General features: G+C 42.8%; 1 protein-coding gene across 1 annotated transcript; it reads left to right on the forward strand.

Annotated features, from left to right (window-relative positions):
* Nucleotides 1-27,997, forward strand: LOC135708377 (WD repeat-containing protein 26 homolog). Its single transcript, XM_065230461.1, has 6 exons — nucleotides 1-83; nucleotides 500-1,418; nucleotides 1,520-1,631; nucleotides 15,174-16,283; nucleotides 16,345-17,652; nucleotides 26,242-27,997. Exons 4-5 carry the CDS (start codon nucleotides 15,714-15,716, stop codon nucleotides 17,644-17,646), a joined length of 1,872 nt encoding a protein of 623 aa, XP_065086533.1. The 5' UTR covers nucleotides 1-83; nucleotides 500-1,418; nucleotides 1,520-1,631; nucleotides 15,174-15,713; the 3' UTR covers nucleotides 17,647-17,652; nucleotides 26,242-27,997.
* Nucleotide 27,998: the final 1 nt, after the last annotated feature.

A 27,998-nucleotide genomic window follows, 5' to 3' on the forward strand; every position in this document is an offset into this window, starting at 1 on the left:
ACGAATCCATTCGTTCATCGTCATTATTAATTCTTCCCTGGTACTGTTCGCTGCTGGCCAACTAACTGTGACTGAAGAACTGTGTGTGTATAATCGGTAGATTGTATTTTCCAAAGTGCTGAGGAAATTTTCGCAACCCTTTGCGGAACTGTTGTAATAATCGTTTTCTTGTTTGAAAATAAATTAGAAAAGCCTCCGCTCAAAGTGGCGACGAGGCAGGAATTAAATGTTATTCGATTTTTTCGCCTGTAGGAAATTCAGACACAGAGGCAGTGCGAAAAGCGATCATGACACGGAATGCGTAATATTTTTCGCTTCTTCGCACTTCCTTTGTGTGAAATCGGGGAGCTACAGAGCGTGAAAATTGCATTTTGACAAATCAACGATGTCATTCCGATAATTGGGGACTTTATCGATCCGAGCCCTGCAGGCTGGAAATTAGTTGCAATTAAATTATTTTTCTGTTTTTTTTTCTTTCTGTGTGCTGGTGGGAGTGCAGGAGCAATAGAGCAAGTGACAAAGGAGTGGAGTGTACCGTTTGGTTGGTCGCATTGTGCAAGAAGAATGGTGCGGGGAGGGATCCAAGAGGAGGAAAACTTTCTATGAAGTGTGCGCAGGGAAGGGAAGAAGAAGCAGTGCAGTTCATAAGTGACTAGCGAGCAGGGAGAAAGAAAAAGTAGAACGTAAACAAAAACATAAAAATCATAAAAAAACACAAAGAAAAATAAGGGCGAAAATCCTGTGTGTGTTGTATGTGTGTTTCCGTGTGAAGAGGCAAACCAAAATACAGCTCACAGATAGAGATGAGTGAGAAGTGCGAGAGAGAGCATAAGCAGATGGGAAGCTAGTGTGCGTGAGGTTTGCGCGCATTGTGTGAACACAAAAGATCAGCAGTGACATCTAGTAGGCAGTGGGTGGTACTGTGCCATTTGTCAGTGGTTTTCATTGTAGTTCGTACGATTTTCACCAGGCGCTTTTGACGTTCCGACACACCAATACAGCGAATGCAAGGTCGTTTTGTGGACTGAACCTGGAGGAAGCTATCAAGAAGTGGACATTATCAGGGTGCAGTGCAGTGTGTGAATGTGCATCTCGTGAGTCCAACCCGAAGGAAGAAGCAGAAGCAGCGCGCAGTAAAAACTAATAGTACTGTTACAATCATATTCGTGCTTGACCTGGTGCAGGGAAGTACCCCACCAATACTACCGCAAACCGCTGATCAGCTGTGAAGTAGTAGAGTGTGTATATTTTTCTAGCAGCCAGCAAGCCAGTAGATCGCAGTCGACGACGTCGTCGTCGTCGCTACTTCTGTCATCAAAAGCGTAGTATTTTTTAATACATTTAGAAGCAGCCCCAGTAGCGACGAGGAGTAGGAAGAGTAAACCAGTGAGTTTAGAGCAGTAGCAACTCTCGGAAAGGTATAGTATTAGTAGCAGAGCAAAAATATTGCATATGGCTGCAATTGATACCTTTTTTTCTTTTTTTGTTGTTTTGGTTGCTGCTTTTCGCGACGTTTTAGAAAGTGACGAACCAATCTCGCAGCTCCTGCTGACAATAAACGAAAACCTGTACCCTGCTACGCATCCAAGGGAGGGATTACGGACTGGGATTTCAACCTATTTGCTGCTGAGGTAAGTGCACTGCTATCTGTAATCTTTTGTGCCACTACTTCTGACTACTATTTACCACCGAGCAAACTAGTGAAGAAATTCTCGGAAAAAAAAAATTGCACAATAAATCACCAATCCCGGAAATTCGAAATCGAATGAGGGGGCCATTTTTGCATTATTATGCTGCTGCAAATTTTTTTTTTCGTCGTGCACTACTTGCATGCATCGTCTTGTCTATATCCACTTTACTGGCGTCGCACATAATCGTGTGGAAATCGATTTTGAGTACAGTGCGATCTGTTCGGGCAGGGGAATGAGTTGGAGTTTTTCAAATGGTGTTGCTGCCAAAGTGCAGCATTTGCTCGCTCGTATTACAACCTTGGCTAGCTGTGGCTGAAACAGAGTGCATAATATTTGCTTCTGTCTGCGGTGCTGCTTCTAGGCTTATCATCTGTTCTCTTGTTCCCATCGTCCATCATCTTCATCATCCTTGGAGCGATGCGTTTCTTGGTCTGGTATCTCTCGTCTCGTCGACTGGACGACCCTATTTTTTTTTCCACTATGCTCTTTGTCTTTCGGACGACGGCTGGGCTGGGCGAGACTCGTCTTTGAAGTATTAATTCACGGTTGTTCAGAGCTTGAGTATTATCTGTTCTGTCCACAGTGTCTGTCTAGAAAGTGTCTGTGGTTATTAGTTGAAGGGATTCTACAAACATATCGATGCCAACTTTCATTAGGGCGAAACTGCGTTTGTAAACATTGATTTCAATTACCGATTTCTCGCAAATAAAATCTTACCAAGTACATGAAGCACATTTTATCATACCAATAGGGTAAGTGTGGCAGTTTTTCGCCCTAGTGGTCCTCTAATTGACCCTATCTGATGTAAGGTAAGGACATAGATTTTACGATATATCTCCGCAAATAAAACCAGGACCATTTATTTTAAATTTGAGTTAGGTCATAGGGTCACAAACTGAAGCACTACTGTCATAAGTGGCACACTTACCCTAAATCATTCTGATACAAAAAAAAATCATGTTGGGTGTAATCTATGTGGTCATATTGATCCCAAGGTTAACCAAACTGCCTATAATTGCATATCTGTCCCACATGGATTTTCGTCAATTTTGAGATAACAACGCTATCTACTTGATATCTATATGATATCTACTTTCATATTATGTGATAAAACTATAGCCATTTATAATGAAAAATGTGAAAACAACATCAAGTCAGTTTGTCCCATAAAGCAAAGTAATCACATACCTATCAGTCTCATCCTGAAATTCAATCGTCCAGAGGTCAAGTTACAGTTCTGCTTTTTGAGTTGCCATATTTTACGCTGATAGGGGTAGGTGGGGCATAGTGAGCATGTTGAGCATTTTGTCATACATCTAATTAAGTGAGCAATGTAATAGTGCATTTTGATCGTCCGATTTATCCTGAACTGACCGGTAAATTGGCGGTAAATAATGAGTTGGAGAAAAACCATATGTTTTTCAAAACGTGTTAAATTGTGAACCTAAGATTATAAGTGGAACATAATGAGCACCCTTTCTTCTTCTTCCTCGAATTCCAAGCTTATTGCTTATCGCACATTAGCTTATTGCGAGCTCTCAACTTAGTGTTCTAGATGCACTTCCACAGTTATTAGTTGAGAGCTTTCGATGCCTGGTACTATTTTTTTGTATGGCAAGTATAATCACACCCTATTGCCCAGGGAAGTCGATAAATTTTCCAACCCGAAAAATGTCTAGACCGGACCGGGAATCGAACCCAGCCACCTCCAGCATGGTCTTGCTTTGTAGCTGCGCCTTTACCGACTGAGCTAAGGGAGGCCCCCGGTGGGGCATAATTGGCAAGCGCGTTTTGTACAACTTGAATGTCTTATTTTCAAATCATTTTCAAATGTCAAATCTTTGTTCAACAATCCATGAGATATTAGGGGATTTTGGAGTACAATATATAGGGAATTATGGGCTAAAATCAGTTCTACGATTATGAAAGGTGGGATTTTTTAATTACATAAAAAGAGTGATGTAGTGATAACAAGCAAGCAAAAGAAAAACTCCCCTATTCTGCAAGTCACGTGACTCTCTGTGACAATAGTCACGTCGTGTGAGGTGACGCTCTGTGCACATCAAATGGAGAGTCACCTCACATGACGTGACTATTGTCACCCTCACTAGTAACTCGCAGAATAGGGGGAAGGTTTTTTGTAATTTAAGGGGCGTGCATGTATCACGTTGTCCAAGTTTTTGGAAGGTATGTTTTGAAAATGTGTATGGAATGTGAACATTTGCTAACCTCCTTCCAACACCTCCTTAAGTAGGGTGGCGACTACCTGAAAAAAAAACCTGGAAAACCTGGTATTATCAGCGAATTCTTAATTCCCTGGAAAATTCATGGAGTTATCAGGGAATTCTCGAAACAATCAGGGATTTTTTTCTTGCCTAAATATCGTTCCTTCGAAGCTGAGTAAAAGTAACTTTGTTCTGAATTTTGTTCACCGAGTGCGTACTGAAAAAGTGCAATCCAAGCAACTATGCGTTCATCTGTCAAATGACAGTTGTAACGCAAGGTAAATGTTGGTGACTTCACACGACGCGAAACGTCAATTCACGTTGACGGCTTCGACTCTTCACGGATTTTATAAATAGTGAAGTGAAATAGGAAGGAGTAGTCCACGTATTTTCGCTCAGAACAGAATGATACCTACTTGATGGAATTTGTCGTAAGAAGAGCTACAGTAACCGGGATAGTAACGTCAACATCAATATTGATGGGTTTCAAATTTAACGCAGATGCAGCAAGCATCCGTCGCTCCAGCGGGACCCACAATACTGCGTCACCGACATTGGTGGGTCCGAAGGGGTTCGTCCGTCAAATGATAGGTGTAACGCATACTTACCTTATCAATCAGACTAAGGCCTTGTTGTCCTCTGCTGTCCGAAGAAGTCGTCTCTACTCTACTCGATCCATGGCCACACTTCGCCAGTCTCGTAGTCTGCGAATGGTCCGCAGGTCGCCTTCTACTTGGTCGAGCCACCTTGCCCGCTGCGCGCCTCTTCTTCTTGTTCCTGTTGGGTCGCTTTCTAGAACAATTTTCACTGGGTCGTCGTGCGGCATTCTTACGACGTGCCCAGCCCACCGTAGTCGCCTAATTTTTGCAATGTGGACGATGGATGGTTCTCCCAGCACCTGGTGCAATTCGTGGTTCATTCGTCTCCTCCACGTTCCGTCATCCATCTGCACTCCACCGTAGATGGTACGCAACACCTTCCGTTCGAAAACACCAAGGGCGCGTTGGTCCTTCACGACCATAGTCCAGGTCTCGTGGCCGTAGAGGACCACCGGTCCAATCAGCGTCTTGTAGACAGTCAACTTCGTGCGGCGGCGAATTTTATTCGATCGGAGCGTCCTCCGGAGTCCAAAGTAGGCACGATTCCCTGCTCTAATGCGTCTTTGAATTTCTCTGCTGGTATCATTTTCGGCGGTCACCAGTGAGTCCAAATACACGAACTCATCGACCACCTCGATTTCGACACCGTCAATCTGAACTCGGGGTGGGAGGCAAACATTGTCTTCCCTAGAACCTCTTCCTTTCATGTATTTTGTCTTTGATGCGTTGATGGCAAGTCCAATCCGCCTAGCTTCAGCCTTCAGTCTGATGTACGTTTCCGCCATCGTCTCAAAGTTCCGTGCCATGATGTCAATGTCATCGGCGAAGCCAAGAAGCTGGATGGACTTCCTGAAGATCGTGCCACTCGTGTCTATCCCAGCTCTTCTGATCACACCTTCTAACGCGATGTTGAATAGCAGACACGAAAGTCCATTACCTTGCCGTAACCCCCTTCGCAATTCAAAAGGACTCGAGAGTGTCCCCGATACTCGAACAACGCACATCACTCGATCCATCGTTGCCTTGTCCAATCGCGTCAGTTTATCCGGAAATCCGTACTCGTGCATAATCTGCCATAGCTGATTTCGATCGATTGTGTCGTATGCGGATTTGAAATCGATGAACAAATGATGTGTGGGCACGTTGTATTCGCGGCCGAATCGCGAAAATTTGGTCCGTGGTAGCGCGGGCACCCATGAATCCCGCCTGGTATTGCCCCACGAACTCTCTTGCAAATGGTGACAGGCGGCGGCATAGAATTTGGGAGAGTACCTTGTGGGCGGCGCTCAGCAGTGTGATCGCTCGGTAGTTGCAGCAATCCAACTTGTCGCCCTTTTTGTAGATTGGACATACGACACCTTCCATCCACTCCTCCGGTAATATCTCCTCCCAAAATTTGGCAATTACCCAGTGCAGCGCTCTAGCCAGTGCTTCACCACCGTATTTTAATAGCTCACTTGGTAGTTGATCTACACCAGTTGCTTTGTTGTTCTTCAGCCAACCGATCTCCTCCTCAACTTCTTGAGGATCAAGGACCGGTAGCCTGTCATCTTCTGCGCGTGCTCCAAGGTCTGTTGCCGTGCCACCTTCGTTTTCTGCTGCTTCACCGTTGAGGTGCTCGTCATAGTACCAACAATCAATTCGAAACTAACGATTTAAAATTGGCTCACTACTTGACTAGCCCATTGGTCCCAAGCAAATCGATTAACGTACCCCATTCTTGTCGAAATTCTAGTACTACACTATGTTTGTTTTGATTTGCTATGAAAGTTTGACAGATGTTTCGAGGGATGCATCGATTAGCTTGGGACCGAAGAGAGCTGAGCCAAAAAGTTGAGCACGTTTCTTCGGAACCTTCTGGTCTTAGAGTTACCTCTATGATAGTACTGCTTCCACCTCTCAATCACCTCACACTCGTTCGTGAGTTACCGTCCAAGTCCTTGCACATATCGGCTTGCGGCACGTAGCTTTTTCGCGAACTATTTAGCGTCTCATAGAACTTCCGTGTGTCGTTTACGCGGTACAGATTTTCCATCACCTCGCGATCTCGGTCTTCCTGCTGACGCTTCTTCCTTCGGAAAACCGAGTTTTATCTGTTCCGCGCTTGTCTGTATCGCTCCAAATTCAATCGCGTGCGGTGTTGCAGCATTCTCACCCGTGCTGCATTCTTCTCCTCTAGTATCAGTTTGCATTCGCCGTCAAACCAGTCATTTCTTCGGTCCGGGATTGCAGTACCTAGTTCCGCTGCAGCAGTACTACCTATGGCGGAACGGATGTCCCTCCAGCCATCTTCAAGAGAAGCTGCGCCAAGCTGCTCTTCCGTGGGTAGTGCAACTTCCAGCTGCTGCGCGTAGTCCTGAGCAACTCCGGCGTTCCGTAGTTGCTCAATGTTGGGTCGCGGCGTTCGACTTCGACGGGTGTTATGGGTGTTATGGTACGTGCGGACGTTGATAATGTCGGAGAAGAATTTCCCGTCGATTAGAACGTGATCGATTTGGTTTTCTGTGTGTTGGTTAGGTGATCTCCAGGTGGCTTTGTGAATATCATTGCGGGAGAAAAAGGTACTTCGAACTACCATTCCTCGAGAGGCTGCAAAGTTCACGCATCGTTGGCCGTTGTCGTTCGATACGGCATGCAGGCTGTTTGGCCCGATTGCCGGTCTATACATTGCCTCCCGTCCTACCTGAGCGTTCATGTCGCCGATGACGATTTTGACGTCCCGTTGCGAACAGCCGTTGTACACCTGCTCCAGCTGCGCATAGAACGCTTCTTTCTCGTCGTCGGGTCTCCCTTCGTGTGTGCAATGCACGTTGATGATGCTGTAGTTGAAGAAACGGCCCTTAATCCTCAACTTGCACATCCTCGCGTTGATCGGCTGCCAACCAATCACGCGTTGGCGCATCTTACCCAGCACGGTTCCCAGCTCGTTGGTGGTGCCACAGCTCTGGTAGAAAGTAGCCGCTCGATGCCCGCTTTTCCATAACTTTTGTCCCGTCCAACAAAGTTCCTGCAGTGCAACGACTTCGAAGTTGCATGGTTGAAGTTCGTCATAGTTTAACCTATCGCAGCCCGGGAAGCCGAGCGATTTGCAGTTCCATGTTCCGAGTTTCCAATCGTAGTCCTTATTTTGTCGCGTAGGTCTGTGCCGATTGTTCCGATCCGTATTTCTTTCTTCGGTATTTGCAACTTTGTTTTTTTTTTTCCAGGGCGGCTTGTTGGGCCTGCCCCAACCCCCTGTCTCGCCGGGGGACCATCGTGCACAGCCCTGTTTAGAGTCCCACGCTGGCACTAGGACGGTGATCAGCCGCTCCTAACATGGAGAACAGACGCCGTTTTGAGCCGCACCTCCATGGTGAACAGACGCTCGGGTTTGGTGAAGCATTTCATCTATCACCGTACTATGGTTACCGCTCCAGTGTTCGCGTCGTACCTCTTCACTTTGCTATTTCTGGACTGGCAACATTGCCCAGGCTACGCCACCCAGCTGTCCATGTTTTAGCTGGTAGTCTTTTGTTATCATATGACTCGGGGAGGCGTGAAGTAGGAACTTGTGAGGACCAGGGCTAGTTATTCCGCTCCTTCCAGGTTGTCAAGTCACCATTTTGTAGCCCAGGTGTAACGCATGTCAAGTTGCTTTTCCACTGAAAGCTCTACTTGGCGACATCACATCGACGCTGCGTCAGTCCGTCAATTTTGATCAGATCCTAATTTGACGCTGACGCTGACGGTGACGAAACTTTGTGGGTCTCGCTTCCCACTTCGATTACATTTTATTGCTGACTGGCATTTCTGTAATGTTTTACCTATCCGTGTACAATTTCAGATAATTAAATCTGAAATCATAAAAAGTTTTTCATTTTCATCGATCTAGAATCCGGGATGCTGATTGTCCAGCTATCCTGAAACGTTAGTTTCAATAGCATTTAAACATTATCCTCGACTGCCTACAGCGAGCCCGCATTCCATTTTTGCGTATGTCTTTCGCAAAGCTATTGTCCTCTGGTTTATTATATTATTGGTAATTGTTTTCCTTATCTTTTCTTTTAGCATCCGCACTAAATCATTAGCCCACTGTAGTCTACTGTATGTTATCAGCTTAAGAATATCTGCATCATTATAAAAATGATGCAGTTCGTATTCATTCATGGCTAAAACAATTGTTATTGAAAAATACTTAAATGTGTAGTATGGCCAAATGAGTGAGGACGGTTCAAGAATTTCCTTTATTTTTGTGTGAATCTGAGCCCAACCTATGCGTCAACGTACAAGTGCACTTGAATTCAGAATTAGCTAAATTGTCTGATATGGAATTGTAGGCAGTATATATAGGGTGACTGGTAACACCCGAAAGGAGGTGAAAGTAGGTCGTAAAATCATTTCTTTCCCGAGTTGTTGTTCTATTCATTTTACGTTGTCGACCAATACTACAACTTTTTGCTCGGGCACTCGCGAATATTACCAAAGCCCACCAGGGAGTAAGCATTGCTTGGCTACTATGATCAATCTTTGTTTACTAACCACTCTATTCAATTGGCGCCACAGGCTTACTTTCGGATGGATTTGATCAGGTTCTAACCGTTAAATGTTTGATGAACTCTAAATTACACTAAACACCTCAAAACTGTTCTGCAAACATCATAGAAGTTTTCAGATAACTTCAGAGAAGTTCTACGAACTTCAGCTAAGCTCTGCTTCCCTAAGAAAAGTCCTATGCGTTCTGATGAATTCTGCCGTACTACAGAATGGTTTTGCATAATTTCAAGTACTCTTACCAATTTTCTGTAAAATTCGAGGGGGGCGACACATCTAAATCTCAAATTTAGATGGTCAACAAATCTCACACTAGCGAATCAATCTTCGAACAATCTTCTTTCATTTGTCGCATCTACTTGCATCGCTCATCAATTTTTTGCAGGAAATCTTCAGAATCGTCATCAATCTTCTTTCTATCAACTCAGCGTGCACGCAGCTAGCCACAGCAAAACACAATCTTTTTTGCATCGTAGATAGAGTCGTCCCCCTCGGTAAAATTTCAGATGCATAGTACAAAGATTTTAATGTCTGGCGAAGGGGTAGGTCACTCCGCCCAATGAGCCAAAAACACAGTTGGGCACACTCATTGGCACTGTTTGGCACCCATGTTTAGAAATGTTCATGATTTTTGAAGTTACTGGCAATACTGTTCTACCTCTGCGCCTTTTTGGAATCGAATAACCACAACCGCGAATTTTCAGCCAAGTTCCGCCATGGATTTCCCTAAATCTAGTTGGATTCCTCGAAAGCTAATACCTGTCCGAAGCAGTCATTCATGCTACTAGGATAACCCTAGCTGCACGCCGCAAAACAGCATAAAACGGCAACAACGGTCATCCCTGTGTACCCCCGGTACCGGTATTCAGTGTGGCAACATCGACGAATCAGGTGACAACACTGAAGCAGCAAGAACACTTTAGTTGCGTTATCCAGTGTCAAATCTGACCCGCCAGGTAACCATTGTTGAACTCCATAGCCAATTTCTATCCCCGGAAAAACTTCTCCCGTGTCCAATCGATGACCGATGGTAAGCTTCACGCTTTCGTCAATTTCATTGACTAATATTGTTTTCCAAACTGTTGCAACATCAGCAGCAGCTTGCCCCGGCGGCTGTAGATTTTAAACTCAAACAAATGCGTTTCGATGTTGTCTTTGCAGCGGTCAGAGGAACTCGATTGCCTTCTTGGAGGGATCCTCCAGTCGGGCCACTTTGTCCGATAACAACTTCCGGAGAAACATGTCAGAAGCGTCTAACTCAAAACGTAAACAATGAATGGATCGTCGGTTTCTTACGAATGACAACACACCCACTCAAACTAAATCATCTGACAGAGCAATGTTTGTTCTATGAGCTGGCGAGTTAGATTCCGTGGGTGTGTGGTCATTCAAGAGAAATCGACGTTGAAAGTCATTGTTTACGTTTCGAGTTATACCCTTCAGACATGTTTCCCCTGACTTGTACAGTTGATCAATTTAGATGGTTAAGTTTTAAACCCACCACAGAATGCTTTGCTACTACTGTATATGAACGATCAAATGGAAAATACTGTGGTAGCCACAGCATAGTTCTGTCAAAACCTCAGCATTTTCATTGATCCATTCAATTGACTAAGAGCGTTTTCTTTCCATATACAAAATTTACTCATATTTGGTAAAACCTGCAGTTACTCATTAGCTATGAGTAACTACAGGCTTTTCCAAATATGAGTAAATTTCGTATGTGAAGAAAACGCTCTGAACCAATTGAATTCAGTCGATGAGTTATTCTGGTTGGTCGTGTGGATCATCATCTTGGTTCGGATCAGAGTTGAAAAAATCAACAGCATAGACCTTTTTGACGTTTAATCATCTTTCTCTATCTAGCACACATGGATGAATGGATGGTTTGTTTTCCCACTAATCTGTTTCTCTCTTGCTCGCACTCGTTCGTTTTCAATGGTACAGTAGTGTGCGCCGATCAAACATCAAAAAGCTCTATTCACTATAGAGATTGCTGACGTTTATCGTACACACACTACGTCACGTATACGTATACACAAAATGTTTTCATCGGGAAAAAAAAACTTGGTAGCGGAAAATTTTCCCGATGAAAACAAATCACTGACACAATCATACTTTAGCAATCTCTATTAAATGAATGTTTCATCCGTAGTGAACTTTGATGAATTTTAGTGATTTTTTCAGCTTTGTCGGATTCCACTTGTCGTTCTGCCCCTTTAAAATAAAACATTCGAACTGTCTAAATACCGGGTTGCCAACTATGGCATCATTCCTGAACCTTAGACATGATATCTGAAGATCACTAGATTAAACTTGAAGTTCTCAAAATTCGGAGAACTACTCCGAAATTTTTGACGTTCTAAGAAGCAGGGTTACTTCCACTCACTTGCTATAAAAAATGTTTTTCGAAATTATGAAATCACGAAAGAGTATAATGCTAATTAGTGCTTGTAAGTTACAAGAAGAGGTCATGAAGAATATGTTTGACACATAAAATCTGTCAATATTGCTTCCAGTGCGTCACAATCAGCGATTTTATGCAAAAACAAGTTCAGAGAACTTCCGTGGAGATGTTCATAAAACTTCCGAGGAGATGTTCACAGAACTTCCGATAAGAAGTCTAAAGGACATCTAAGGAGAAGTTTAGAAAACTGTCAAGGAGAGGTTCAGAAAAATTCCGAGGAGAAGATCGGAGAACTTCCGGCGAGAAGTGCAAAGGGATTCTGACGAAAAATTCAGAGAACTTCCCATGAGAACTTCACACAATCTCCGACGAGAAGTTCAGAGAACTTCCGAGGAGAAACTTCCTACTAGAAATTCACAGTACTTCCAACGAGAAGCTCTCCCAGAAAAGCAGCATACTCAGGCTGTGTCCCGATTGCCGGGTTAAATTTAACTCGTGGTTAAGAGCACAGACAAACAGACATAACATATTGAATATTTCTCACTGTAAAACATCGTCGCTAAAACATTACCGCCATCTGTTGAGTACACTGTGGTGGGCACTACACTGAACAGATGGCGGTAGTGTGTAAACGTCAAACGCAAGGGAATTGACTATGCGCGCCACAGGTGGTGGTACTACCAGCTACAATACTTTTAAATTGTCCGTTAAATGCTTGTCCGAGGAACAACTTGCGAGTGTTATGTCTGTTTGTCTGTGATAAGAGTGACATTTTGAAAGTTATTTTCAATGTTCGAAAATCTCGGTGTTATCGAACGATCGGTTGTCAAACAGGACAAACTCAACCACGGTTGTCAAAATTTAACCTCTAACATAGAGGTAACTCTAAGACAAGAAGGTCCCGAAGAAACGTGCTCAACTTTTTGGCTCAGCTCTCTTCGGTCCCAAGCTAATCGATTCACCCCTCGAAACATAAGAAAATCCACGAGCCCCTCATTTTATCTGTCAAACTTTCATAGCGAATCAAAACAAACATAGTGTAGTACTAGAATTTCGAATAAAATGGGAAATGTTAATCGTTTTGCTTGGGACCAATAGGCTAGTCAAGCAGTGAGCCAATTTAAAATCGTTAGTTTGCACCGGTTGCTTCTAGTCTAGTGGGTACGAAAGAAATCCCGTTGGCTTCGTAACACTCCAGGACAACATTTGAATAGTGGCACGAAGCTAGATCCGGCCAGAAGATCGTAAGGCCCTCGTGTTGCTTCAACAGAGGAAGCAGACGCTTCTGTAGACACTCCTCGAGATAGAACTCCCCGTTTACAGTACCGGTAGATCGCTTGCCAAATCATGTGTTTCTTGGCAAACTTTGAAAGTTTCTGCTTCCTTACTTCCTCCGGAACATCAAACTTGTGCTGGGCAGTGAAGAACAGTAGCCCCGGAAGCTGCCGGAATTCCGCCTTGACGTAAGTCTCATCATCCATGATGAGACAATGAGGCTTCGTCAGCATCTGGGTGTACAGTTTCCGGGCCCGTGACTTTCCCACCGTATATTGCCGTTCGTCACGATTTGGAGCCTTCTGCACATTGTACTTATGCAGTCCCTCCCGGTTCTTGGCTCTCTGAACGAAAGACTTGGACAGATTCAACTTTTTGGCCACATCCCTGACCGAAGCATTGAGATTCCGCTTAAACGCTTTCACGACACGCTTGTGATCCTGATCACTAAAAGAACATCCATTCTGACCGCATTTCTCCTTCCGTTCGATGCTCAGAGTTTCTTAGTAACGTTTAATCCGAGGGGGGCGACACATCTAAATTTCAATTCTAGATACTTAACAAATCTCACACTAGCGAATCAATCTTCGAAAAATCTTCTTTAATTTCTCGCATCTACTTGTATCGCGCATCATATTTTTGCAGGAAATCTTTAGAATCGTCATCAATATTCTTTCTATCTAATCATCGTGCACGCAGCTAACCACAGCAAAACACAATTTTTCCTACATCGTAGATAGAGTCGCCCCCCTCGGTTTAATCACACGACTCACCGTTGACTGCAGGATTCCGAGTTGTTTTCCGATGTCCCGATGAGATAGTTGAGGATTTTACAGGTGCTTGCGGAAAATCAATTCGCAACGTTGCTTTTCGGGTGACGCCATTTTTTCCAATTTTCGAAAAACTGACAGCGATAAAAATACAGTGTAAACAATACACTCTAAACTACGCCTACCTAAATTTAAAAGTGAAAATACCCAATGGGTAATTTTCTACAGGGTTTTTTTCCGTGATGCAATTTGATGTAGGACACCCTTTAGTACAGGGTGATTTGGAATAACTGTCACTTTCAAATCTGGTCATAACGATTGAACGCTTGCATGTTTTTTTGATATCAGTATATTCCCGATATACTACATACATAACATTCAACTTGGCCTACTTTAATTCAAATCTCTCTCTCTCTCGCTCTCTCTTTACCTTTAATTACCAGCCACATTTGTCACAAAAATGAACCACAGCTGTAGCTGGCACGTACGTTTTAGCACCGACAAACCGACATGATATGACATTTTTGACACATAATTCTGACTTATTACCGAAAATCGTAAACAGCCGATTTAAATGTGCAGTGATCCATATTTTTGATCTAGATAAAAAATAATTTGTCCAGAATAGATCAGACACGAACCAATTCATAACTTTTGCATGCGGGTTCATGGCTTAGTTAAATTTTTCCCGCGAACACGGAGCCAGATGTCAGTAGCGTGCTTTGGTCAGAAATTTAATGAAACATAAACTTAACTCTTGATCGAGAATCCATAACGGCGGATTCAAATGTGCAGCGATCCCATCTGTCAAAACCATAGAAATTTGTTATCTAGATAAAAATAATTTGCCCGGAATAGATTAGACACGAACCAACTCATACAGTTTGTATGCGTGTTCGTGGCTAGGATACACAATTTTCGCGAACACGGCAGTAGATGTCAGTTTTGTGCTTTTATCAAAATTTTTGATGATACTTTGTATGATCATTCATGTCGGTTTGTCGGTGGTTTTAATTCCAGCACTTTTGGAGTCCTGGCGATAAGCTAATAAGCTATAAGCTCTGATATTGAACGGATTCTCCACGCATGGTTCCTTTTTACCTCTATAATGATGCGAAAAATAAGTGTTTCATTCTTTCGAAGAGATTTCAGTTTCTAAAAAATAACACACGAATTTATACAGATTTATGACATGCTCCATTTTCAAGTCCATGGTGGCTTGAAATCGAAAACGAATTAAATTTCAAATCCTATTTACTGTCGAGACAAGCTGATATTTGTACAAACTGTAAAACAAAAATACTTGAACATATACCCATTTTACCCATTGAGAATGACATATTTCTAGATATAGCTGGAATTAGGGTGTAACAGCTTTTGTAAACAATGACTTCTCTCGATGATTTCTAGAAACTTAAGGCTCGCCCAAGCAAATCAATATCACCATTAGGTAGGGGAAGTCTTGCCCTACCCGATGTTTATGTTGGTTTGCGTGGGCGCGCCTTGAATTCCTATAAATCATCGAGAGAAGTCATTGTTTAAAAAAGTTGTTAGGCTCTAATTCCAGCTCTATCTATATTTGTAAAATCGGCGACCTTGTTCTTCTTAAGCCATACTCAAATCCGACGCATAATACTGATTCGATTTCCTTCCTGTTTCTCCCTCCCCACCCGCAGCTTGAATGTTAAAACAAACTCAAAATTGCTTACGTTCGGGAGAAGCACGGCTCATCTGCAAGGTCCTCCTCGTCCTCAGAAGAAGACCTCAATGAACGACGAGCAACGGTACCGAGCACGAGCAGCAGCACGAGCCAGCATCAATCGACCAGCCTTCCTCATCCGCAGCGTCCGCACCACTCCCACCAATCGAAGCGTCTGCGTCCCTCAACTTCATACAATTCCTCATCGTCCACATCCTCGCCATCATCCGCTGCTGTAGACCAGCAGCTCCGGCATCGTAGCACAGGTGCTGGACCCGATTCGGAAGTGGATCAAAAAGAGGAAAAACTGAGCCGGCGGCAGCGACACCGAGAGCACCGAGAGGACCAGGAAAAGGACAAATCCCAACAGCAGCAGCGTAGAAAGTCCCAGCGACGTAGGAAGCAGTCTCCGGCAGCGGACGAGCCTAGCAAGTCCCGTTCAGGGGACGACAAGGGGGAAGGGCTCGAGGACAAAGAGGAGGGATCCTTTGCCAGTCCGCAGAGCAAACGGCGAAGAATGTTGAACGAGAACAACAATCTCAACGGGACGCTGCCCACAGCCGCCCCAATGGATTCGACCTCGTGCGATATGAACGGCCACAATACCAACAACAACGGCCAACAGGATGGTGAGACCAGCACTGACGTTGTTGCCACAAATGGCGAATCCTCTGCCCACCGAAAGGTAGTGAAACTCGACAAGACTAATCAGGAGATTGTCCGACTGATTGGACAACACTTGAAGAACATTGGACTGGAAAGAAGCGCCGAGGCTTTGATGCAGGAATCGGGATGCTGCCTGGAGCACCCGTCTGCAACGAAATTCCGCCGTCATGTCCTGTCCGGAGACTGGACCAAAGCTGACCACGACCTGCACGAGCTGCAGACCATGGTTGACCCGAAGACCGATCGTGCCGGTATGAACGAGATGAAGTTCTTGCTGTTGGAACAAAAGTATTTGGAGTTCCTCGAGGAGGGTCGTCCCATCGATGCTTTGCATGTGCTCCGCAACGAGCTAACCCCGTTGCAACACAATACACCCCGTGTTCATCAGCTGTCGTCGTACATGATGTGTACCAACAATCAGGTGAGTGGTTCAGAATGAGCAAAATCCGACTAACTTTTAAACAAAATTCTATTCTTTCCAGGAACTCTACCAACGCGCTAGCTGGGAGGGCAAGGGCGTAAAGTCACGCACCCGACTGATGGATCGTCTTCAGTCGTACCTACCGGCCACGGTCATGTTGCCACCTCGGCGCCTACGCACCCTGCTGGCTCAGTCGGTGGAGATGCAAACCGAACGCTGCCAATGTCACGATATGGCCTGGAGTACCAACATCGACAATGTCTCGCTGCTGGTCGACCACAATTGCTCCTCCGAGGGCTTCCCGATGCAGGCACTGCATGTGCTGAATGACCACTCGGATGAGGTATGGTTCTGTAAGTTCTCACCCAACGGCCTACGGTTGGCGACGGGATCCAAGGACAATACCGTTATCGTTTGGGAAGTGGATCCGGTCAAGTTGGTCCTGAAGAACAAACGAACCTTTGACGGGCACACCTACGGTGTGTCGTTCATTGCCTGGAGTCCAGATTCCAAGTACTTTATCGTATGCGGTCCGGAGGATTGTCCGGATCTTTGGATCTGGGACGTTGAACAGGAGAAGCTTATCACAAAAGTGTCCCATTCTACCGACGATAGTTTGACCTGTGCCGCTTTCAACAAGGACGGCACCCGTTTCGTGACCGGTGGAACTCGCGGTCAGTTCTACCTGGTAGACTTGGATGGCACGGTTCACGACAATTGGGAAGGAGTTCGCGTGAATGGGTTGGCGTTCCGTGCAGATAACAAGACAATTCTGGCTGCAGACACCCACTACCGAATACGGGGCTACAGTTTCGACAATCCCCGAACCGACTACAACCTTGTCCAGGAGCAGTGCCCCATTATGACGTTCTCGGTCAACTCGGCCGATCGGCTAGCCCTGCTGAACATCTCCTCCCAAGGACTGCATTTATGGGATCTCCAGGACAAGTGTCTCGTGCGTCGTTTCCAGGGTGTAACCCAGGGCAACTATACGATCTATTCCTGCTTTGGCGGTGTGAACGAAAGTTTCGTGGCCAGCGGTAGCGAAGACAACAAGGTTTACATCTGGCACATCCGCCGGGAGGAACCGCTGGCAACGCTGGTAGGCCACACCCGAACCGTCAACTGCGTCAGTTGGAACCCGGTCTATCCGTCCCTGTTGGCGTCCGCTTCGGATGACGGAACGGTGCGGATCTGGGGACCGAAGCAGCCTCAGCTGGCCTGGGCCGCCAGCAGTAACAACGGCGATAGTGCGTCGATCGCATCCACTAGCTCCACGGCATCGTCCTCGTCGACGTCATCAACGGCGTCGTCCGGGACGAATAACGATCTTATATCGAACTCTTCATGGAATATCACATAATATTAGGTGAGTGGATGGTTTTTCTTTGCTTTCTTTCTATTTTCTTTTCTTATGTTTCGCTGACTTCTCTGCGGATGAGAACGATCCAAATTTGAGTTTAGCTTACTCATAAATCACATAAAGGGGGGCTTTTTACGGATGTCACATCACGGTGAAAATTTGTCACTTGTCGTCACGGTGAAGTGTGATTCCCATTTGATTTTTACGGCGCTTATTCTGAGTATCACTTCCTTATCACCGTGTAGTGACACCCGTAATAAAGCCCAAAGTGCAGGAACTCAGCGATGAGGAAATTTGCCTCATGTTTTTCCAGGAAAAAATTCCCGAATATGAGAAAAGTAAAGATTGGATTCACTCAGTCTATTGGTACTACTCCTAGGCTGAGTGGAATTTTCGTCAATTTTCCTCATTTTCCGGCAGATGGTGATCATTTGATACCGTCGAAGGGGGCTACTTTGGACACATTTAAATTAGTTGAACCTACTTCTTCTTTTTGAACCTACTTTATGCTTATCGCATATTAGCTTATTGCATGCTCTCAATCTCAAATTAGTGTTCTACACTTCCACAGTTATAAGTTGAGAGCTTTCTATGCCAAAACCAATGCCTGAATTTATATATTGTGTTGTATGCATAATGATACTCCATGCCCAGGGAAGTCGAGAAAATTTCCAACCCGGAAGATTCCCTCGACCGGACCGGGGAATCGAACCCTGTTTACATTTCCGACTGCGGTTTGATGGCTATATGGCGAACATTTTCTACAATCATTCTTGGTCGTTCGTATGCTTCTCATTTTGCATCACATAATTATCCCTTTTGGATGTACGTGGTGTTATTTACTTTATTTATTTTAAAGTTCGCTTACCCGAAAAAAAAAACATGCCAAAAGAAGCCCCGTCCGACGGTAGTGTTATTGTTTAGAGAGTTTATTTTCTCCTAACACGAGTAGGTTCTCTTATCAATGGTTTTGCATTATAGACATAGCAACCGATTTACTGATAACTCAATCGATGTTGGTCCTAATCTGAGAGGATTTGATTTTTTATAATACACAGCTGGTAGCAGGTCACTAGTTTTGAAATCAGTCACTTTATAGTAACGCTTAGCTTAGCTTAGACTGACTGCACTTATCAAATGATTGCTACTCCGTGATTAATCAGAACCAGTGAACAGAACTGAATGGGGTTGGGAGTGACTTTCCAATATCATTGTACAAGTTTCAGTAGCTCAAAATTTTAAAGATCAATAACGGCGTCGGCCACGTCCTCGCAATTAGGTGGGAATATGGAAGGAATATTAGAGCGACCTTTGTTTTGGGGACCTCTGCTAACCTCTGCGTCCCCACAAGGTCACAGGAGGGGTATTTTGTTTGTATGTTGGGTTATGAGTCGACCCTATTAATTCAGTAATGTAAAGTGGCTTGGGTGCTAACGCACGATCTGTCGCCGACGTGTCTGTGTTTGATTGGCGATGATCGGTTTCTGTACGTGACCATTATCCGGTGGGACTTGGCCAAGTGGGAACGGTTGGCGGTGACAAAGGCAGAAATCAATTCTCACAAACACCTTCTCGAAAATCTTACGATCCAATAACAGAGGGATTTTCAAACATTATAATTTATTTTCAAATTTAGGTGAAAATTCACCAATGGAACACAGCCTTAGGTTGCGTTCCATTTGGTGAATTTTCACTTAAAATTGACACTTGGAAAATAAATTACACTGTTCGAAAATGCCTCTGTTGTAGTTTGAGGCTGTGAACCATTTGTCGTGTTAAATTTAACACGTAGTTAAAAGTGACATTTCGAAAGTTATTTTCTATGTTCGAAAATCCCCGTGTTATCTATCGACCGATGTTCGAGAAGAACTAAACCACGGTTATCCAAACCTAGGGGGTCGACACATCTCAATTTAAGATGCTCAACAAATTCACAGTGTATTTCTTGTATTCTCTCCGCAGAATCATTTCATATAAGTCAACGTGTTTCTTGTTATCGAGTCACGATGAACATTCCTCTTTTCAAACATGACTGAACTTCGTTGTTTCGATCGTCGAGTGCTTCAGTTCATTTCATTTGAAGCAAAGACTTGTTTCAATTGACGCAATGAATGACTAGAAAACTGCTTCCTTCGTTTTTTTCACTTTCACTTCAATTAGGGGCTCATTCGACTTGTCACGACCTAACGACGCAGGCATCAAAATATAGTATCCGGATGGTATCCGTTTGGATAGCATCCGGATTATATGTAGTAATAATATATTATTTTATATTAAACGAAAATCAAATTAACGAGGCCATTCTGGACTCCAAGATGTGGTACCCACAATGTGGGTATTTTCGGGACGAGGACGATACGAAGGTGCGGAAAATCGATAATCGACGTTATGTTGGAACGGGGATGCCACGAAGATACCAAAAATCGATATCCGACGCTATGTTGGAATCTAATATGGCGGCCATAAGGATTCAGACAGTGTCAAATATCCTTCAATATGTAGATGCCGAAAATCGATATTCGACGCCATTTTGGAATCCAAGATAGTGGCCATCAAATTTCATAAAAAGTGTCAAATACCCTGAGAAATTAGCGGCGCCGGTGGTGTATTGGTAAGCGTGATTAACTGTCACCCCAGCAGGCCTGCGTTCAATCCCAGTTGGCGCTGCCGGGATAGGGGTTCAGAAAAAGTGTCAAATACCCTACAATATGGTTATTTGCAGAACAGAGACAACGCGTAGATACCGAAAATCGATATCAGATACCACTTTGGAATGCAATATTGCGGCCATAATTGTTCAGAACGTGTTTAATACCCTACAATATGGGTATTTTCGGAATGGGGACAACGTGTAGAAGCCAAAAATCGATATTTGATGGCATTTTGGAATTCAATATGGCGGCCATCCAGTTTCACAAAAAGTGTCAAATACCCTAAGATCTGGGTATTTTCGGAAAGGGGACCAAGCTGAAAATCGATATTGGATGCCATTTGTAGGCTATTTTACAAATCTTCTGAAATTGGAAGCTACCATCTTGAATTTCATGATGGCGTCGCACATCGATTTCTGGCTTCTAGATGTCTGCCCGATTCCAAAAAACTCACATTGATCGGTATTTGACAGTATTTCACATCAATTTTCGGTATATACGTCTCATCCCCATACTGAAAATACCCATATTTTAAGGTATTTGACACTTTTCCGCAAATCGGAAGCCGCCGTCTTGGATTACAAAATAGCGTCGGATATCGATTTCCAGCTTCTAGACGTTGCCCTGATTCTAAAAAAAAAAAACGTTTGTACGGGTATTTGATAGAATTTACAACTTTTTCTCAAACCGCGATTCCAAAAATACCTATATTGATGAGTATTTGACAATATTTCCCACTTGTTCTGAAATCGGAAGCCGCCATCTTGAATTTAAAACTGGCGTCGGATATCGATTTTTATCCTCTATAGATCATCCCAATTCCAAAAATACCTTTATTGATAAGTATTTGACAGCATTTCCCACTTTTTCTTAAACTGGAAGCCGCCATCTTGGATTTAAAAATAGCGTAGCATATCAATTTTCGATCTCTAAACGTCACCCCGATTAAAAAAAAGTAGAAGGGTCTGTTCCTAGGGGCACGAACGGAAGCTTGACGTAGGACCGCTAGTGGACGGAATAAATGTGAAGAGCATTTAGTTCTTTTAATTGATCAATCATCAATTATCTTAACTCCTTCCGTTTTTTATTTGTAAGCGTATCAAATTTGTAGTATTTATTTCAAAGAGAAAGTTGATGAAGAGAGTCCAAGGGACTGTCAACTTGAGTATTTTCGATTCATCTACCCGGCTTTAAAAGGTGTATTTTGATTTTTTTTTTTGTTTGTTTTGTCTTGTGTATTTTGGTATTAAAGTGTATTCAATTCACCCCTCACAGGATTTCCTTCAGATCGTATCGTTTGTGCAGAATATGTAAAAAAGGAGGGACTTCGAGAGATTGAATTCGTGAGAGCTAATTTTCTCACAAATTTGATTTTATTGGCTTTCTGGGGACTGAATATACACCCAAAGCGAATTATTCCCACTTCTCTCAAATTCTATATGGATTTTTAACACTTCCTACCAGCGTGTTCTGAAAAATGGTCGGACGATGATTAATCTCACCAATACATTCGGGCCTACAACTCCACACCTTCTATAGAGACCAGGTTGAGCCTTGATAGCTAGCTGCTAGCGGGAACTGATGACCTTGACAAATGTCCAAATAATACTCTTAACAAATTTATGGTGGTCCTGAAAAGGACCATTTTGTAGTGATGGTTGAGTAATGCTGAGCTGAGCACGACGAGCTACTGATTCCGGTCCTAGCCTAGCTGTGGGATTTCTTCCTACTTCTCTATGGTTACTCATATGAGCTCTGCAGCTCGCTGCTTGAAGGCAGCCTTTCGTTGTTGTTGTTGTTGTTGAAAGCACTCCTGCTGCTGCTGCTGGACTGGACACCACTACTTACGGTGATTGAATGAGCACCGTTCAGTGGGACCTCATCGAATTCGATTTTTAAGTCTGTGTTAGGGAATGCGCTGTTTTCAGACATTCGGTGATAATTTTGATCACCATTGCAACAGTTGGACATTTGGTATTTTTCAATAATGACCTATTGAAAATTAACTAAGTGTTCATTTTAGCAGATTGGTAGATACATTTCCAATCGTTTGGCTTGTTTAGAATTAAAATCTATCTGCTATTGGTCGAAACCTGACCTCTTTTCGTAATGCTGTACATTTTGGTTTTTTTTAAATTGCGTGGATTCTATAGATCCTGTGGAGATCTATCTTGGCCTGATGTATGTGTTGGTAGAGGGAAAAATGTAAGCTTTGCGGCAGACGATGTCTTAACACTCGAAAGTAATTTTGTGGAATATTAAGTAAAACAAGTCCTTGCTAGCTCTGCTTGATGATTTTGTTTGATTTTATATATTTGTAAAGGCGCCGGGAAATACCAGCTGGCGATTTATTTTTTGTGATAACTCCCTACTTGAAAACAGGCAAAAACTCACAAACAGGCTGCTTTTTCATGGTATACAGTGTGATAATTCAATAATCAATCAATTATCTCAACATTTAGTGGCAAACCATTCATAAATTTTGGTAACATACAAAAAATTCTATAATACACATTAAATTTCATATGTAAGCGCCGATTGAAACAATCTTTTCGATGTCACTACAAGGGTGACTGAATCGTGCGGAATGAAAGCCGAGGAAAAACTAATTGCACCAATATATTCAGGCCTACAATTCCACACCTTCTATAGACAGGTTGCGCCTTGATAGCTAGCTGCTTGCGGGAACTGATGACCTTGACCAATGTCCAAATAATACTTTTTAACAATTTTTTGGTGGCCCTGAAAAGGACCGTTTTGTAGTGATGGTTGAGTAATTCTGAGCTGGGTGTTCAACACGGATGAGGCTGTCGAGCTGGATGTCGTTTGGAGCGAGGGTGACACGCTTGGCATAGATGACCGACCCGTAGCGACTCACGAAGAGCTACTGATTCCGATCCATAGCATAGCGGTGCAGCTTCTTCCTCCTTTGATGGTTGCTTATGTGGGCTCTGCAGCTCGTTGCTTGCAGTCAGCCTTTCGTTGTTACTGGAGAACAATTTTCAACGCCACACGCCGAAAGCACTGCTACTGCTGCTACTAATTTCGACGACCGAACACCACCACACAGTGGTGTGGTCGTTGGGAGCGTGTGGTTCTGAGTATGGCGATGAGTGTGCAAAATATTACGCAATTTCATCCTCCCTATTTGCACGCGCCCGAGGATCGGAGGTGAATGCCACTTCGACTTGTTTCGTCTACTTACTACTCTCTGACGACTGGGCTGGGGAAGCAGCATATGCAAACATGGCATGTAATATTAAGTGCTCCAAGACTGAAAAGTTCGTTGCTCGACGAAAAGTACGTTTGATTGAGCTATATTTCGCGTCTGTTATGACTCAAATTTATGTCAAAATTGACGCTCGTATATGTCACTCTCAGAGCACCTAAATTTACATGAATTTTTCTAAGTGTGTAGGTAATTGGTGGATTTGTTAGTTAATTCGACGCTTTTGAACAATGCTGGACATTTAACAGTTTTTCAATAGTTTCTTGTTGAAAATCAATATTCGGAGAGATTTTTTTTCGATGCGTAGTCATATTTCTGATCGATTGGTGATAAAATTATTGAAATTGGACCAGGGGCAGCTGAGTTATTAACGTTCAAAATCTTTCTTAATTTGTTACATGTTCCATTTTCGGTTTTCACAAAGTGTACCCCCATATAGAAATCATAGACGTAGTCCTACGTCAAAAAAGTTGTTGAATATTACATCCAAACTGCTGCACATTGGTCATTCCGCGGGGTCACTTGCAACACTTTTCAGGTTTCTCTCTTCATAACTTTTCAAAAACAATTTTTGTTTGTTTTAGTACTATGCGATAGTTTTAATGAGTGTTCATACTCGAAAATAAAAACATGCATTTTGTAATTTAGGAACTGTTCATAAACTACGTAGACCGTTTAGGGGGGGGGATGTTGGCAGTTATCACGACCCATACAAATTTAAAAATTTTTGTATGGACGATTGTCTACGCAGGGAGAGGGGGGGGGGGCGTCAAGCATCCCAAAAACTTGTCTACGTAGTTAATGGACAGTCCCTTACTAGAAAATATCAAAACGATGGGTGTTGCTAGTCACCTCTCCTGCGGGGTGACTTGTAACACTTTTGTTAGTTTAATGAAAACAGAACTTTAAAACAAATCCTGCATCATCTGTTAGGTTAGTTTCATCGTAGTTAATGATGAATTCAGCCTTCACATCCTTGATAGACTCCTTCAAGTTTCCAAAATAGTTGGAAATGGTTTCTTTTGAAACTGTTCCTTTTCCTTTATTTAACGTCGGTCTCTGTTCCGCAATCTAGTGCCAATCACCGACGGACATCGATTACCATCCATTGACGGCAATCGAATGTGCAGGAAGGCAGCTTCCACACCTGCGTAGGATATCGCACCCATTCAACACACATATCCCCTTATTCTGCGAGTCACGTGACTCTCTGTCACCGGTGAGGTGACAATTGTCACCTCGTGTGAGGTGATTCTCCATGTAAATCAAATGGAGACTCACCTCACACGAGGTGACTATTGTCACCTTACCGGTGAGAGAGAGTCACGTGACTCGCAGAATAGGGGGGATACACTTTACTTCCCTTCCGAAGGAAGACGTGACCCGAGATTTTTATGCCTCAGAAAAATCCCACCGACCTCGGCTGGGATTGAACCCAGACCCATTGGGGTGAGAAAGCAGTCACGCTTACCACTACACCACCGGCGCCGGCTACTTTTGAAACAGTTGCACAGGACCTTTTAATATTTTCCGACAATCGGTTTGACAGCACTGTGTGCCGTTTCAAAAAAGATATACACCAGTCATTTCCAGGGCAGTTGTTTTTAAAACGGTTCTCCTTATTTCAATTGAAGATCATTCATTTGGAAAGGCATTCCCCACTCCACTGCAAGCAACAAACCATCTTCCAGCATCTGCTCTTCTGTCCATCGTAAGCGTTCTTTTCAATGCCTTCCTTTTTCAAGCAACGCGAAATCGTTGAACGACCCCTAATAAGCAATAAGGCTGTCCACGAGACCGTTGCGATCAGCTGACTTTTTTGTTTACCAAGAACTTTTGACAGATCACAGTAGAACCAACAGTCAATACAAAACTATCGATTTTAAATTGGCTCACTACTTGACTAGCCTATTGGTCCCAAGCAAATCGATTAACGTACCCCATTCTAGTCAACATTCTAGTACTACACTATGTTTGTTTTGATTCGCTATAAAAGTTTGACAGATAAAATGAGGGGTTATTGGATTTTCCTATGTTTCGAGGGGTGCATCGATTAGCTTGGGCCCGAAGAGAGTACCAGAGCTGAGCCAAAAAGTTGAGCACGTTTTTTCGGGACCTACTACCACAGAGAACAGACGTTCAAGTTCGGTCAGAAACTTGTGTAAAATAAGTGGGAACGTCGTCGTTACGTGGTGTTGGCATCTTCTGATTTTCTCTATAAATTTTCCACTTTCGACCAATTTGGCGCTAGTATCGATAAATTTTCTGTTGAAAATTGCCACTTGGCGCTACTAGCACTTAGTGTCTAGTGTAATTTGTGCAACTCCAGTGCCATCATGTTGTCAAAGAGGGTTTTTAAGTGGGGAAGTCGCCGTTAGTGGCGCTTAAGTCGAATAGGAATCTTTACACAAGTTTTTAGAGAAATTTTATTCGAGCCTCCATGTCTGTTCTCTGTGCTACTATATAGTATTAGAGTTACCTCTATGGTCCTAGTGTGCATGCAAAATACGCTTGACGATATTTTTGAAGATTTTCCTTCTGAGAGTTATGTATGTTTGTCTGTCATATTAGGTTTGTTCCCGTACTTGCTTGTGCTGAAAATTGCTGTCAGAAAATAATACAGGAATCACAAACCGAACATTAGATTTTGACAGTTTATATCGTTAGATTACATTAAAACTAAACCATTCTCTTTCCCTTCGAATTTCATTGCAGATTCTGCAGCACGCGGCTCCCCATCCCCCCAAGTAGTGAACGTGTTAAGCATTATTATATTCGGTTTAACATAATAAGTAAACTCTAAATTTAGTCATGTAATTTAGAAATAATATAACGAAAATGAAGTTGAAGAAGAATAAGAAGAAGAAAGGCAAATCAGAAAAATGAATTCTATTGTACTGTAACAATAAAATCAGAGCGGAGATGAAAACACACACAATAACAAACAGAAAAACATACCGATAATGAAAAAAATAAGATCAATAATTCAACAATGCTACTAATTATAATCGAACGCGAGCAAATCATCACATTTAGTAAACAACCAACCAACCAACCATCATGCGATGAATCATATTCAATCAGAACATGGCGTACTAGAAACTAATCAAAAGAATCGATCAACAGAAGAGAAAACAAAACACAGTAATCGCAATATTGATATTTGAAAAAAAAAATGTGTGTGTGTTTGCAGTTGTCCACGCAAACAAAAAAAGAAATTGTGATTGGGAGGAATGATGATGAGCAGTCTCCGCACGAAATCGGTTCAGAACGACGACGAAAATAAGGGTGAATGATTGCGAAAAGTTAGACGGCAGAGAACGGTTTTATAGCTCCCCGCTTAAGCGCTCGACTAAGTTGGAGAGGCGCAACCTTTTATTCGACTTTATAGAGCTCTGAATCTATATTTTCGAGAGGATGAAAGCGCACTGCGCCGCTTGATTGATGAATTAATTTTAAAAGAGTCAGGAAATTTGAACATTTTTGTTTTTTAATTAATTATTTTGATTGTTTGGTTCTTCCCAGAAGCAAGGTGAGGAAAATTCAATTTCGAGTTCAAGAGTGAAGTTAAAACGTTTTTAGATTGTAGAATCAAGCCTGAAAATCGAAGTGATTCGAAACATTACAAGTAGAAAGAAAATGTGTTTAAACTGCAAGAATAACAAAAATGCTCGTGATTGTTGGTTTCACTGAATCTTTTCTATAAAATTTTAATTTCGAGAAAAATAACAAAAAAACAAAAATAAATCTTCTTAGTGGTTAGAAGCGAGTGAGAGGTGAAATGATTGCAATATCTCATTGATAGGAGGAAGAGAAATAGCGTTCAGTTTAATTAGGAAAAACGAAAAACAAAACATTGGTCCCATGAGAATCTATTTATGCACATTTAAGTCGCTTCACGTATGTTAGTAGAAGTTAATGAAGAAGAAGAAAAGTTGATAACGATGGAACGAATGAAGCAAAACAAACCAGCAAAGTTCAACGGAACCATTGTTTATCAATATACATATATATTTTTAGTTCAAGAGTTTTATTTTTAATATACACCCAAAAAAAATCAACAACAAAACAAATAGATGGCGTCCTTAGGTTTTAATTTGTGGATTTTCTAAAACATTTTTTTAATGATGATGAAAATTGTGCAAAGGACAGCCCAGTGGGGCGAATCTTATTATTTATGATGTTTTCTATTTGCGATTGTTTCTTCCCTTGTCATTGTGTGGTTCGTGATGATTTTTGTACTTTTTTTTTGGGAAAGCGCGTGGAGCAAAGATCGACAGGATTTGGTGAATCTTGGTAAGAAAATTTAAAGATGCGTTGCAAGAAAGTGGAAGACGAACGTGTTAATGTGAAAGAAAGAAAAAAAAACACGACATAGAAGACGGAAGGTAACGGAAAGTGAAGAATTAACCCTTGTGGATTGAATAATGTGGATTATGTATTTTACTGAATAAAATTTTAAGCAAACCGAT

This window comes from Ochlerotatus camptorhynchus, unplaced genomic scaffold, assembly GCF_037179485.1.
Source record: "Ochlerotatus camptorhynchus isolate MF236.1 unplaced genomic scaffold, CSIRO-AGI_Acam_v1.1 ptg000330l, whole genome shotgun sequence".
NCBI lineage: Eukaryota > Metazoa > Arthropoda > Insecta > Diptera > Culicidae > Ochlerotatus > Ochlerotatus camptorhynchus.

Excerpts from the sequence above, each read along its gene's own strand:
- LOC135708377 (XM_065230461.1), top strand. The coding sequence starts at position 15,714 with ATGTTGAACGAGAACAACAATCTCAACGGGACGCTGCCCACAGCCGCC. Across the intron at positions 16,284-16,344 it reads TGATGTGTACCAACAATCAG|GAACTCTACCAACGCGCTAG; the intron begins GTGAGTGGTTCA and ends TATTCTTTCCAG.